Source organism: Orbicella faveolata, unplaced genomic scaffold, assembly GCF_042242905.1.
Source record: "Orbicella faveolata isolate gen_17 unplaced genomic scaffold, um_ofav_v1 contig_35, whole genome shotgun sequence".
Taxonomy (NCBI): Eukaryota; Metazoa; Cnidaria; class Anthozoa; order Scleractinia; family Merulinidae; genus Orbicella; species Orbicella faveolata.
Window position 1 is genome coordinate 14,851,339 of NW_028301564.1, and position 14,710 is coordinate 14,866,048.

Consider the following 14,710-nt stretch of genomic DNA (forward strand, 5'->3'; position numbering starts at 1 on the left):
ACACAAAAGGTTGAGAAGACAAATTTATTTCACTAATATGAGAATCAACGTTCTTATAGGCCTTTTAGCAAGGAGCACGCTTTTCCTTGCTAGAGTAACCAAGCATTTAAATTGTAAAAAAAAAAATAATAAGAAGAAAATAATAATAATAAAATAATAATAATAATAAAAAAACAGTTATCCCAGCTGCCAGAGTCAAAAATTGGCCATCAAGATCTTTTGCATTTTCTAGTAACCAGACACGTCCTTGGTAGGCGGGCAAAAAATAGCCAATTGAAGGCGTTAGCACAGTATAAATTAAAAAGATTTGTTTCCACTCTTAAGTGTCGATGACAGACCAATTTGCATCTGAACTCAATTTCGACGCTTAGTAACCCTTTATAGTTTTTTAAAGCGCGTGACCATCCCGCACGGGGGTTTTTCCAAGCGAAAACACACCGCTGCTGACTCTTAGTGGGAATCGAGCAAGTGCGTATACAAGGTGATTCTCTTGTTATGTCAAAGACTCCTTTCTTCATCGGTCTTAATCGATCGAATTTCCTCTTGCATGATTCGTATTCACTGCGGTCATTCGGTATTCTAATGGTACGTAACTGCTACGAAGTTGAAGCCTTCGCACCTATCAACAAAAAAATGAATGCTGTATTACTTATAGAAACAACATTATTCGCAGCTGTTAGCCCTGAAATTCCTATTTATCAGTGGTAAATATACTTACATTCCACTTTGTGGCTCTCACATGAAACTTTGGGTGTTTTCAGAACCAAGCAGGTTCCACTCTCCTAGTAGCCACAGAACGCTGTTTAAGTTGCACGATTTTCAGCATAAAAATCTCCTGAATCTATCGATTCGAAGAGACAAATAGTTTGGGTTATTATTTTTTCCTGGCTAAAACTAACCAATATTTGGGTTAAGCATAGGTCTTCTCAAACGCATTAATAATTCATCCAGTTTAAACAAAGAAAATCTTGGCCGTGACGGTCATGATTGGATATCTTATTTTAATTAACATAGATATTTAAGATTCTATTTCTTCGTTTCCTCCTCAGTTTGAGTTTCGATTGAAAAGATATATCAATGCAAATACTCTTGACCGTGTTTGGCCACATTTTAAACACCTTGAAAAATACAACTCTGTTACGCGTCGTAGCTTCGACTCTCTTCATGTTGTTTGGAAATCTGGTCAAACACTGTCTTTCGTGTTGGATATATTACCTAAAAAAAAATTGCGGTGAAAAAAGCGCGCACTTTTAGAATGAGCCATGATTGGTTTTATAGTTCTCAAAGTCAGCCGCTGACCAATCACAGTCCCGTTTTAAGTAGAACTTAGTCTCCTAGAAGTATGGTCTCCTAGAAACTTATTGTGCTTACAAAGCCGTTATAACTGCACTCATTTCAGTAGAGATAAAGAACAGTTCAGAAGTTGCTGGCCTAGGCCCGTCCCCACTACGCTAGAGGAATTTGAAAACATAGGTTTCACTCTGAAAACGCTTCACATGTTTTCCGTCTACATTACACCGGAGGAATTTAAAAACATAACAATCACCGGTCATTGTGGATTTATGTTTGAAAATTGCTCGGGCAGAAAAATCACATGATTATCGTGAGTGTCATCGTGTTCAAAGCTCCGTTTTCAAAATGTTTTCCGTCCATACGAAAACGAAAAGCCGGCGTTTTCAAATTCCTCCGATTTGAAGAGCGTTTTCGAAAAGCTCCGTTTTCGTGACGGATTAGTGTGGACGGTAGGCCTAGCCGTAGGAATAAAGCTTCGTTTTCAAATTTCTCCGCCGTAATGTGGACGCTGCCCTTGTCTTCTTGTCCGCATCAACTTAAATAGCAGTCATATCCGGGGCTTTGGAAAATAAAATAATGGACACGGAGTAACCGGTTATTACCTGTTTGTTCAGCGCGCAGTGAAATACAAATATCATCAGACCTTGCAACGAGTTCGAGATGGCAAACATGTATTTGAAGAATATAGTATCAGAGTTGAAAGCCAGGAGACCGAATGTCCACGTGATCCCGACCAACGGAAGGGAGACGATGGTCGCCTTTATGCCCGCGCGGATTTTCTGAAGTTGAGTTCTGGCGAGCATGACATGTGTTGATAAAGCTTTCTTCACTACGATGATGAGTAAAATTATGTTGATCTGAAAAGAGAAGGTCAGCGGTAAAGAAAGTCACGTGGTCATCTAACTGACGTAATCCTCATCTCAATGGGTCATTTCCTAGTTGCCCTTACCTTTGCTTCAAAACAAGTCTTGGTGCACAACCTTTTATATTGAAATGAGATTCTCTTGCACGTTCATTGTCTTGCAACTTCATTTCCATATGAAAGGTTATGCATCAGGACTCGTTTTGAAACAGAGGTAAAAAGCAACTTGAAAATGGTTTATTCACTTAGTAATTTGTGATATAAGAATCTAGTCCACTCTTTCTCATCCAACAATAAATGAATGCTGTTTGACATGGTTAACAAAGTGGTTCTAACTTGTGAATCTCCGGGAAGGGAAACCCACTGATAAGAGATACTATAGCTATCAGCTACAAGGTGGCTTAATACAAGGTGGTTGGTTTGAGTCTTTCAATGAAGCCCTTGGTAGTCTTACTTTCAACCTATGGATGGAACTCTAATGCGTGAAATTTCAAATAGAATTGTAGAAATAAACACCCAAATGTTCTGATCCTGTCACGAGGTGAACTTGGGTCTGACGTTTGGCTCCATTGAAGTCGTGTAGTTTTTAAGCAATGTAACCAGATAAACCAGACTCTATTGGAAAACGGAAGTTTAAACATTTATAAAAAAGAAATGAAGCTCTATTCAACACGAAATGAAGCTACATCCTCCACTGCACGGTATCTTGCTAGTCTGTTGGTCAGTAATTATGCACAAAATCACACAATGTTCTTATTTACCAGTAGCACGACCGAAGCAGGGGCGACAAATAACCATATCAAACCATTTTCTACCGTCAGCCAACAAGTTCTAATCTTTGAAGAGCCACGCCCATAACCTTTGCCACGAGAAACGCCTAATGCCACTATTACAATAACTGCTGGGACACCTAAAAAAAAGTGAAATGTAAATGCTATACATAAGCGAGGGTAAATACGTTGACGGGCACAAAATTCAATTTCGATTGCAAATATATTGCAAAAAAAGAGTAAAATGCATCTTCTGCCCGGCCGGGGCGAGGTTTCAAGAACCATTTTCATTTCTCTTTCTTTGCTGTGTTTGTTTCTTTCTATGCCTTTTTGGAGGTATACATGGGTGAAGGGGACCATGCAAATCGAGATGGTAGTATTTATTTTAAACCTTTATGTTATATTTTAAACATAACAAAGTTGACAGTGAGGCATATAACGAATCATCTGATTGTTAGATGCGTCAAAGCGGCTACCGCTAGAGACGTATAATTAGGATTTACGTCAGCAGAACGAAAGTCGAACTTTTGAACTGATGGAAAGAAAAGAAGTAACAGTTGCGGATTCCACAATTCTTAGGGGACTGAGTCACGGCTGAGTTTAGTCTATTTTATTAAACTTTAATTTGCAAAATATTCGCTGTGAAACCTAATGTAAGCGAAAATATTACTTTTCTGGATCTAGATGGTCCTAAATGACAAAATCATAGCTTCACAACAAACATGCCTCCCGAGCAGCATAATTAAGGGTGATTAACAGAAGGGAGTAACTTTGAAAATTGTTTATCCTAAAAGTTTTTCAAAACCTCATATCGCAATCCGTTTTAATCTTCTTCAATTTTTGTCCACCCGTACCTTCTTTTGTATTTGTTGCGTTATTGAAATGATCCTTCACTGTTTCAAGAGGTTATTGTTACATTACTGGTAGCCATGTTCTTATGTCTAAATTTGGCTAGAATCTATGACATAGTTCCTTTAACTACTCACCCCAGCCTAGAAGATAAAAATATTTGATCTTGTCCTCGTGATTTGCGGCCATGACAGTTGTGACGCAGTAGAGCAAAATTCCTTCACAAAGCATCCAACAGAAGGCAGACAGTAACGTGAAGTGCAGAGAGACTGCAACCAGTTTGCAATAGGTCTAATCATTGAAAAAAAAATATATTTACCTGGTGTCAGAAGTCTGTTAACCAGTAAAATATCACATGTGTTTGTCGGTTATATTGTGTTGCATAACGGTTTGGACGTCTTTAAATACTACACTGCTACATCTTACATTTTAAAGGCCTTGTGGCCTTTACCTATCGCCCTTTTAAGGGTTTTCGGGATATGGGTATTTAGGTAAAAAATACGGCATACAGGATAATTCCTTCTTCCGTCTGCAATGTCATATTGCCCTCTCTTTCGTAATAGTAATCCTCCAGATCTCCATGATTGTGTCAATGCTAATTCCGAAAATGTGGCAGTAGCCAGTATACCCGTGTGGGCAACATCTCTTCCAGTTGCTTGTTTTACATATTCCTATAGCTATCTGACAGTGAATTTGTCTGGTTTCACTGATACTTACAATCATTGCAAGGATAGTGTTTAGACATCAGGGCCGAGTTTTTCAAAAGCCAATCAAACGCTAACCCAGGTTTAAAAGTTAACCAAGGTATTATTTTTTCTTATGTATTTTTTTTTTTTTCACTTGTTATGTTTTGTTTTGTTTGAGGCTACTCAAACTCAAAACGGCAGGACAAACATTATAAACAGAAAACCTTAGAAAAGTTGGAAAACTGAAATAGTTTTTAGAGGGAAATGGTTATGAAGCCCGTCAAACATCAAAGGAGCAAACAAAGATGCCAAGATTTATGTTGGAAGGTCCATGACCGTGTACAATCTTTTGTTTTTCGCTCATACATTATGCACGAATTACGTAACCAAAACGTTTCTATTGGCTAGTTCCTCAGTGCGGAGTAAACAACTATTGTGTTTTATGCACGTTCAAGGCCAAAAATAAAAACCTAAAACAAAGAAATTTGTCACGTTTCATAACCTTTTCCCTCTATTAATTATGTCCTGGGTAATCGGGCTTTGAACAACCTGACACAGCACAGTACAAACCTCGCTTTCTCGAGCTCTATCAGCGATAATAACCAAGACACAACTTCCGGCGAGAAAGAAGCATAAGTGTAGTAAGACCTTTGTGCGAACGGACTCGAGTTTCCTCCAGAAGATTAACGTTACTAGGATAGTGCAAGTTAAAGCCGCCAGTGACACTGAGCAACCTACTGTGGATATCAGCTCCAAAGCTTGCCGATGGCTTCCTGAAATCTGAACGCGTGCACATTGAAAAAAGTGACTTCTTTAAGATGGTATAAAAAAGAAACGTGTTCCTTGTTGAGAATGGAAGTGGAAATCATTGCTGTGGGTTAAAGTTAGTGTTAGCTTGGCACATTTTTAGCCCTCTACAGGATCAGTATTCTAGTTAACCAAAAATGTATGAATTCCTTCATCGAGGCAAATTTTGCTCGTTAGAGGCTAAGAATGGTCAATTGGACAGAATTATGGAGGAAAAGAAAGTTTTGGAGCAAATTGAGGCTTTTCTTTAATAGGAAGTTATAAAACTTAAAAGTCGTTAAAACCAAGAAAGAAGTTTAGCCAGCACTATGGTTCAAAAGTTAATTACTACGCCTTCTTAAAGTTACCCTAGGGCTAAATATTCTTAATGTTTTGCTGAAACTAGTTTAAGTAACAGCTTAAGACAGAAAATAAAGATAAATCTCCATTGATACCGGCATAAGATAAAGAAATTATGGGATACATTTATCCTGTTTGTCTTGGTTTGCTCATTTTAAAAAGCCAGTAAAATATATCATTTTATGAACAACCAATGAGATCAAGTTCCTGACATTAAAACTTGACTGCAAGCAATTCCCATTTCCGAAGAAGATTCCAATTCTTTCTTACTTGAACAGCTACTTTGTTCCATGACTTCATAGTGGAATATAATGAATGTCTCTCTTCGCTGTTGACTCACCTCTACGTTGTATGGATCCAGAAGAACAGCGAACAATGTAAAATGTGTACAGCGGCAGGTCGTAACTTCATTAGTAGATTCCTCAGGTACCACGTGACATCCACGTGATGACCATGCATTTAATGGGTTTTCGTATTCCCAGAACACACACGTCCTTTTTGACTGAGAAGATGGGCTCTAGCAAGAAAAAAATGGAAGCAACAATTTTTTTATAAAAAAAAGTCGACCTTATATTATCTGCCGAATTAAAACAATCCCAATAATGAGGAATTTTTTGTGGATCCCAATCGTGATTATGTCGCTACATCTCTTTTCGTCATGTGCGTCTGAAGTTGAGTGCCTCCCGGGAGGAATAACACGTTCCCTTAATCCCCTGAAAATTTCACTTTTTCTCCCTTGTTCCCTAAAATTTTTCCTCAAAGTTCCCTTTCAATAGAGATATGATCCCTTGTTCCGTCAAATTAATCCCCAAAATATCACTTGTTCACTTAAAATAAATGATCTTGTTCCCCAAAACCCCTCGGAGTCCCTCCTCGTTTAAAGAAAGGAGTTAAAATTAATACGAGAATGATCCAAATGTTTACATTTCGGCTAAAAATTCCTCTTTAGCAAGAGAAAATAGAATTATAGATTCTTACATATCTGTTCTGTAGAACAATTTTAACCGAGGTGTTTAGGGTTTGTTGACGGCTTCGTCCAACAGTACTTGATGCAATGACAGATTGAATGGAAACACGATCACAGGGTGTTGAAGAATCGTTACTGCGCATGTCTGTAGTGTTTTTTATTCCCAGTGCGCATGCCTCAAGTAATAACACTTGATTTAGAGTGTAGTAGATGACGCTAACTGCTCCAGAATATGACGGCTCGTGGAATATTCCTCCAGGAAGGCACATTGAGCTGTGTTGATGTACGAAACAAGATTCATCCTTCAGCTCCTACACGTAGGGAAAACAGTGCAAATTGGCTTAATCTGATATTTTGATATTTTCCGTTAATTTGTCTGACACGAGGGAACGTGTTTTACCACATTTCCAAACATCCACAAGCAAGAGAGATGAGAATACTATACTTGACTCTCATCTCGTGACGCCAAACAGAGCATTTTTGAGGTGTTTGGAAATGTGGTAAAACATTTTCTTGAGTGTTAGATTAATCTTCTCAATCGAAACTAAGTTAAGGAGGAAACGTAGAAGTAAAATCGTAAAAATCTAGGCTAATTAAAATGAGATATCCAAACAGTGTCACGGTTATGATTCCCTTTGTATAAAATTAAACTGGTTTGAGAATTTAAAATGTGTGACACTTTGCTAACTATTAAAATCCTCCCTTTTAAAATTTTAAAAGGTAGCAGGTATAGTTGAGCCCCTTTCAGCTGAAAATGAAAATATTTTCTTGGCTCTAGAACCTAAAATATATCGTTGGACGACTCTTTGATTCTCTGCCTTCCCATTCAATGTTGTAAATCAATGGTGCCCACAACACCTTAACATGACGGTTTGGCTTGACTATTGTCGCTGCAAGATTCTTCGTCAATGCGGTGACGGATATATCATCTCTTTCCATCCCACTCGCGATGTGTAAGCCATAGTCATCCAACATCTTAATCAACTTTGAGACGACAATGTTAGGACGAGTCTGAAAGATTAAAGACAGCCGGATGGTCTTGATTATATTTACGATACTGTCGCAGTTCAGAAACGCAAAACACGAATTCTTCTTCTATTCTAGGTTTTCCTTTGTGCCGTCGTGGGGACTAAACTGAATACACCCCTTGATTTTAAGTGTCTGAAAAGCTGGGTGACTTTCATGGTAAAAGGCGCGAGTGGGTTTGATATTCCTCTGATCTGACATAGTACCCTGTCTTAAATTGCCCTGACACTTCCCCTCTATTATATTGACATATTCCCCTCTATTATATATTGACATATTCAGCCCCCTCTAATATGTATCGACAGGAGCCAATGGGCTCCTGGTATTTACATATTCTCCTCTATTATGTCCCTCTACACGCCAACACTTAACAGCAAGTCAACAAAAGAAATGTATTCGTTTAACTTTCCAAATTCTTGGATTTGAATGCAACAGAGCAATTTGTTAAATTAAAAACATGCAGACGATCTCTATCTCATAACAAACTGATTGGTCATCTGGACATTGTTCTGTGTGTTCAAAGCTATAGCAACCCATCAATAGCTTCTGAAACGCTAACCACAACTCCGCCTTATTATAAGCAGCTCGAGGTTGTTCAGTCACTAGCAGTTTACCTAACTTAATGCTTACCTTAAACACACGAATAAAACTGTTATGCGAAATAAATAAGTGTTCTTCCGAGTCATTCATGTCTTCTGATGTTGGAGGAAAAGAACTGTCTAAACACGATGCAGAACATGTACGAGTACAATGTAAATCCCAGTGCGTGCTTTTGTCATCTTTATTGATCTTTATTCGATTATTTTGCATACGAAGTCGATACGGAAAAAATACATGCCGACATTTGGAGTGAACAAAAATATTTCTTTTGTGACTTCTGTGTCAACCTCACCCATGCAGAATACAAACGGGACATTTTTAGACACCTCGTGGAGACACGATTTATTCACCTCGGACTTAGTCTCCTACGCAGCCGTTTGGTGGGATGTCACGCAACGCTCCCCCAAAGAAACGGCTGCTCCGAACCACATTCTTTTCCTTTTGTGTTTGTGGTTTGTTTGCGCTCTGCTGAACAAACCAATCACATAATAGCAAAGTGTGGATGACGTAAGCTTTCCCGCGAAAAGGCCTGGGGTGCGACCACGCGAGGGAATTCTCACTTTTGTTTCACGCCGCACGTCGCCAAAAATAGGCGGTGTTCGCAGGCTACGATCATGATGGACGAAAGAAAAAGGTAAGTGAAAGCCCTAAGTACAAGTGCTTCATGAGCTCATCGCTATGTTCAGCTAATGAGGGAATATATATTTTCTGGAAATGTCAAATTGTAAGTGTCAGTCAAGGGCTAAACGCCTCCTACAGATTGGAATCAGGAGGAAAGAGAAGCATTCAGAACTTGCTGTCAACAAATCGGGCAAAGCTACTTGATTTCCTGATTCCTTTATTAAGTTAAAATAGATATCTTCCTACTCAACAATAATTTTTTGAGTTGAAAGCTTCTAATAATTAGCTTGAACTTTGAAGAGTCTTCAGCTACATAGAAAGCTCGTTCAAGAGTCGCCGGTATTTTTCGGCGTCCCTAAACAAAAGCCGGAAATATGAATGTTCATTTGTGACATCTCCCACGACGGGATACAAAGATAAAAAACATTCTCTGATTAGACAAGTTTCAAAGAGCGAATTTGGTGCGAAAACGTTCTTGAAAATGGAACGGAAGCGGTGATTGGCTAATTTCGTGAAAGGAATGTTGTGCGGATGTGAGCAGCCGTTTCTTTGGGGGGAGCGTTGCGTGATAACCCCCAAAAACGGCTGCGGAGGAGACTACCTCGGACTAGGCCGTTGGTGAATAAATCACGTATCTCTCTGTTGCCTCAAGATAACCCTTATCTATTGATTGCCAGACCTTTTTATCAAATATATGTATTTTTTTAAAAATTTGCTGTTCTCTGTGATTAAGGGAATTTTCCCCAGCTTTTGGTTTAACCTCAACCCCTGCGTAAGGTCGTCTTCTTGCCGTGTTTTCCTGCCGATCATTTGCCATATAACTGATAAAATTGGCAAGTACTTTATGACAGGGCAACGGATAGTCGCCCTGCGCTGCAGTTTGCTTCCCGTCCCGTGGACATTTATACACTGCTGTTTGCTTGCGGCTAGCATTTAGTTTAAAGGTAGGGCGACTATAATAACATGGGAGACTGTATGTTGCCCTGCCGACAGAGTACTTGCCAATTTTGTCAACATTCAATAGGAGAACTGTGGTTGCGTGTGATCGCAGATCTCGCCGAAACAACAACCAGGGGTTAAGTTCGTCCAATTATAACACTAAATAAATCTACAACTTGCAGAATGCTGAACTAATATTTCTCGTGCGACGCGAATGAGTAGGTAGACCTTAATAGACCGCACAAACAAACAAACATGCAAGGAAACAAGCCCGGGGGTACTACCTTTTATGGCCTATTTAGGTATGTGCGGCCAAAGGTTATGGTTTTTCAGCCATTTTGATCATAAATAGGATATGGTTTTTGCACTCTAGTCTTGAATAGCCGTTATTGAAATCATCGGCAGTTTGACATACAAGCGAGGCGAAAGGCTCAATTTAGCCTTGTGTTGACCCGTTCGCCTCGTTTGTATGCCTTTTTAAACAAAGGAATATTTGACCACAGGCTCAACTGCAATAACAGCTATTGGGTATAAAGAAGAAGCTACCTTTTCACCATTATCGATAAGACCATCAACAAAAGCCCTTAACAAATTATGATTACGGTAATTTTTAAAACACTCGTCTGAACTAGGGAACTAATTATAAGGCAGGTCTGAAACAGGGTATTAATTTAAGGGCCAGGTTTTAAATAGGGTATCGAATTTTTGGTCAGGTCGCACTGATAGGGCAGGGAAAATTGCAGATTTTGGTCATAAATAGGGTAAGGGTTTTACGAAGCGGACCGCACACTCCCACCAAATTTTTCTGGGAGTACCCCCCGGCAAACAAGCAGTTCTCACCTTGCTGTCAATTTCTCCCCAAGTCGCTTTGTTTGCGCTATCTAGTAAATTGCTGGCTATCTTGTAAACAGATGTGAAATTCATTTCTCTCGAAGTGTTGTTTCCATTAGCTTTTTGAAAGTCCACTAGTCGTTGGAGAGTATGCAGGCTTCTCATAAGCACTGTTTCGCTCAATGTCCTGTTATCTTGAGGCATGGTAATGTTACTGAGTTCTGTCATGACTTCACTTGCATTTTTTTCTTGAGGAAACTGAGATAGAATCACAAAACAAAAACAAATAGCTGGCGTTTCAGAAGGGCAGAAATAATAATGATAATAATAACTCCACTAAATGACAAAAACTACCAAAAAAACCCAGTAATTTACATTGTGATGCGAATCAAATGATCAAATGTATCAAATGATAATTAAGATATAGGTATATAGAACCCCGCCCAAATTGACCTTTTTAGCTCGGGCGGTTTTTTGCCCCATTTCAGACCATGTGATGACAATCTTGTGAATTTTTGTTTTGAATTCTTTTGTTTTTCACGAGTATATAAATGTATGATTTTTAGATGAATAAAAGAACAATTCTCTAGACACTAGTATCACGTGGTTTGTAATGGAAAAACAAACCGTCCAAGCTAAAGAAATCGATTGAGTAAAGCCAAAACTTGACGTAAGCCCTTCAAGTCTCTTGTCAAGAGAGATTTTATACACTGCTTTTAAGGTCTGTCATTTAAAAATTAAATTCTAACCGGTTTTATTAACCACACACCTTCTCCATGATTTTATTAATCGTCTTCGATAAATGACAGCCCGTATATATACCATTTATCCATTCACCATCAGCGTTTTCCGGTAGTTGTGCTAAAAAAAAGGGAAAAGGAAAATGCACATTGATATAAAAGATAAGCTATGACTCCACAGCTTTATAGAAGCACGAAAGCCGCGATTATTGTCAATCGCTGACAATGAAACTGTTTTTGGCCCTGGAAACCGATAGCATAAAGCCTTCATGAGATAAAAATATAAAACTTCTGTTACGTACTCCCCTACTTGCTTCGAGATTGAGATGGTTAGAACACGGTCTCGTGGAACGTGACAGGCTAACCTTGGCAACGAATGCTCTCAGGCCAGTCACACGTCCTCAGAGTTCTGTTGAACATCAAACCAAGAGGACAAAACCTTCGTTGAGGGATGCCGCTGGAACAGCGAATAAACTTGCAGCAGTTGTACGGGTCTGGGTACCTTCCATCGGCGTTTTCTTGACAAAAAGTATTTTCTGTGAATAAATTGAAAAGACAACATTTTTTCTCCGTCCACTGTAGCGTTATTATTGTTTGAAAGAAAAAGCATTGCCGCGAAAATTGACAATTATCATTATTATTTATTTTTTTTCGTAATTTCAGTCGTCATTTTCTCGGATCATCAAGATTAAGGCCTCGTTCACATTTCGCCGGAGAAAATTTGACATAAAATTTGAAAACGTGTTTGAAAATGTTTTCCATGCAAATTACGTAGGAGAAATTTGAAAACGCAACAATCACCGGTCATTTTGGATTTTTGTTTGAGGAAACCTCGGTCAGGGAAATCACGTGATTATCGTGACGCCATCATTTTTGAAAAGCTCTGTCTTCAAAATGTTTTCCGTCCACACTAAAACGCAAAGCCGGCGTTTTCAAATTCCTCCAGTTTGAATTAATAGCTAAGCTCTGTTCTTGTGAAGGATTATGGTGGACGGTAGGCCTAACCGAAGAAATAAAACTTAGTTTTCAAATTTCTGCGACGTAGTGTGGACGCGCGGGACCTAATCCTTGTTGCCCATGTTTCTAGTAGAAACACCTTAGAAATACAAAAAAAAAAAATTCCCTTCATGATATGATTGCCATATATATCAGTACATTTTTTCAATTGTCAGTTTTACTCTAAACATTTTGTGTAATTGAAAGTATTCCCAATCATAATTTATTTTTGTTTGATTGCTAAGCATTGATTGACAAGCACTCGGGAAGTGTCATAAGGAGAAAACATAGGTTGATTTGTTATATTGCTCGAAGAATATTGCTGGAAGGGTTGAAATGTATCTTTAAAGTAAAAGGAAGGGGTTTGTAGCATCTCAACAAGTGCTTTTAAATCATTCTCGGTTCCTTTTGGCACATTAAGGAAAAATCATCTGCTTCTGTGAATAAAGCATTAGACTGATAACTGCTTTCATTTTATCGATATCACACTAAAGACCGTAGACCTAGCGGCACGTACACTGCCATTTATTGACTGGCAAAAAAGCCGAAATGAAACCCTTACACTGCATAAGTTACCCCTATGCCTCGATAACCGAAAATCTTATTTTGAAAATCAGAACTAACTTTAGAATTGTACATATTAGTGCGCCAGTTAATTTAGCAAACTAAAAAACAACTATTACACTTTTACGTACTACATTTTACAAATTAATAGCTTTATGTGTACCTCAAAACAAACAAACTTACCGTCATTGTTTTCATGTGGTGAAGAACTGATATTGGAGAAAACCTACGATGATTAAACAGAGTAGTAACAACCAAAAAGAAAAGAAAAAGAGATTTCAGCACAGCAATAATCAACATTGGATGCGAAAACGTACAAGGCGGAATTTTTGCAACGCACCGTAAATCCGCATACCAGTAAAAACAAGATAAGTTTCCAGCTGTACATCATGGCCTTTTTCATGTAGTAAAACCCGTGAAGAAGTTTCTTCTCAAAATATAATGTTTTCAGTTTAAGTGACGATATTTTGTGTTCACGCGACCTCTAAATCAACTTGCAGGCGGTTACGTATGTTGCTGTAAATACAATTTCCGTTTCTTGTTCTTTTTCCTTGCCTGATAAAACTTAATTTATCATGTTTAATCACGTATTCACTGACTTCAATAGGTGATTATAAGGCTTGAAGGACCGTGGTTTGAAATAACTCTTAAAACGAATTTTGCCCTGAGGAATGAAATTTCGCCAAATTCGATTGAGAGTGCGACAAAATCAAAATCCTGCAAAATTAATCCTTCGTTATAAACTTAAGCAATATTTTTTTAACGATCTTCCATAACTTCATAAAATAAGTGAATTTTTCCTGCTAAAGGTGTATAGCTATAACTTACATTCAAGTGTTGCTCAGTAAAAAAAAAAGAAAAGAAAAAAAGAAAAAACAAGAGGTTCTATTCTACAAGTGAACTCTTCTAGTCGGATTAACATGGTCGTAGTTTGGATAAAACAAAGGACTGCTTGAATCTGGAGAGAGTTTATTTATTTTGCAAATGTTGTTGCTTTGTTTAGTGAAAATGTAAACTTTTCGGCGTCAAAATGTTATTATCCGCTGCTGATTCAAGCTGTGACATCTCCGGTGACATTTCATAACGACCAGCAAACAAGAGCACGTAATACTTTATAATAGAGTGCTGTAGTGGTTGATTAGGATAGTCCTCGGGGCAGAGTAGATTAAAGTCAAAATCACTGCTGGAACAAAGACAAAGTAGAGGAAATTGAATACGCAGGGAGTCTGTAATAAAAAAACACTAAATATATGGTGATTTGCTACTGATGGCTACTGAAGCCATTTTTTGTCGAGTAGGCAAAAGCAATACAGCGGAATTGGGATTTTTCAAATATAATTTCTTAACAGCCTATATAGGATTTGAAAATTTAAGAAAAGATTGGGTTTTATAGTTTAATAAACCTGAGCAATGTAATCATTCCCAAAACGATATTTATATCAGTTCTAATATACTGTCAATTCGATCGTAGCGCGCAAAAATAAACATTTGCAGTACTGAGTAGGAAAATATTTTGAGTAATATTCAAACTGGCTCTGCTGAAATCTCTCTCAAAATTTCTTGTAAGAGCCGTCAAAAATTATATTCTGGTCGAAATGTTTCATAATTATGTGGACTCCGAGTGTTAAGAAAAGTACCACACACATACCTGCCTGCCAAACATGCACGCTGGCTGAATGGTAAGAACGTCTTTCACGTCAAAAAAAAAAGAGCAACAAAATGGATAACGGACTGATTCAGAAATATAGTGCATAGACCTAACCGAAAACTAACCATGCATAGGCAATTGAAATTGAAATAAAAGATGAAGAAAAAGAAAG

The 14,710-nt window shown here is 38.2% G+C and overlaps 1 protein-coding gene across 1 annotated transcript; it reads right to left on the reverse strand.

The window, feature by feature from the left end:
• Positions 1–119: 119 nt before the first annotated feature.
• LOC110043036 (adhesion G protein-coupled receptor D1-like) lies at positions 120–13,830 on the reverse strand. The gene is made up of 14 exons (XM_089273106.1): positions 13,231–13,830; positions 13,074–13,116; positions 11,696–11,866; positions 11,360–11,451; positions 10,600–10,848; positions 7,432–7,584; positions 6,585–6,884; positions 5,947–6,123; positions 5,031–5,240; positions 3,912–4,065; positions 2,917–3,065; positions 1,896–2,150; positions 719–841; positions 120–619 (listed from the first exon to the last, which is right to left on the reverse strand). Exons 1-13 carry the CDS (start codon positions 13,291–13,293, stop codon positions 758–760), a joined length of 2,100 nt encoding a protein of 699 aa, XP_089129232.1. The 5' UTR covers positions 13,294–13,830; the 3' UTR covers positions 120–619; positions 719–757.
• Between the last annotated feature and the right edge of the window lie 880 nt (positions 13,831–14,710).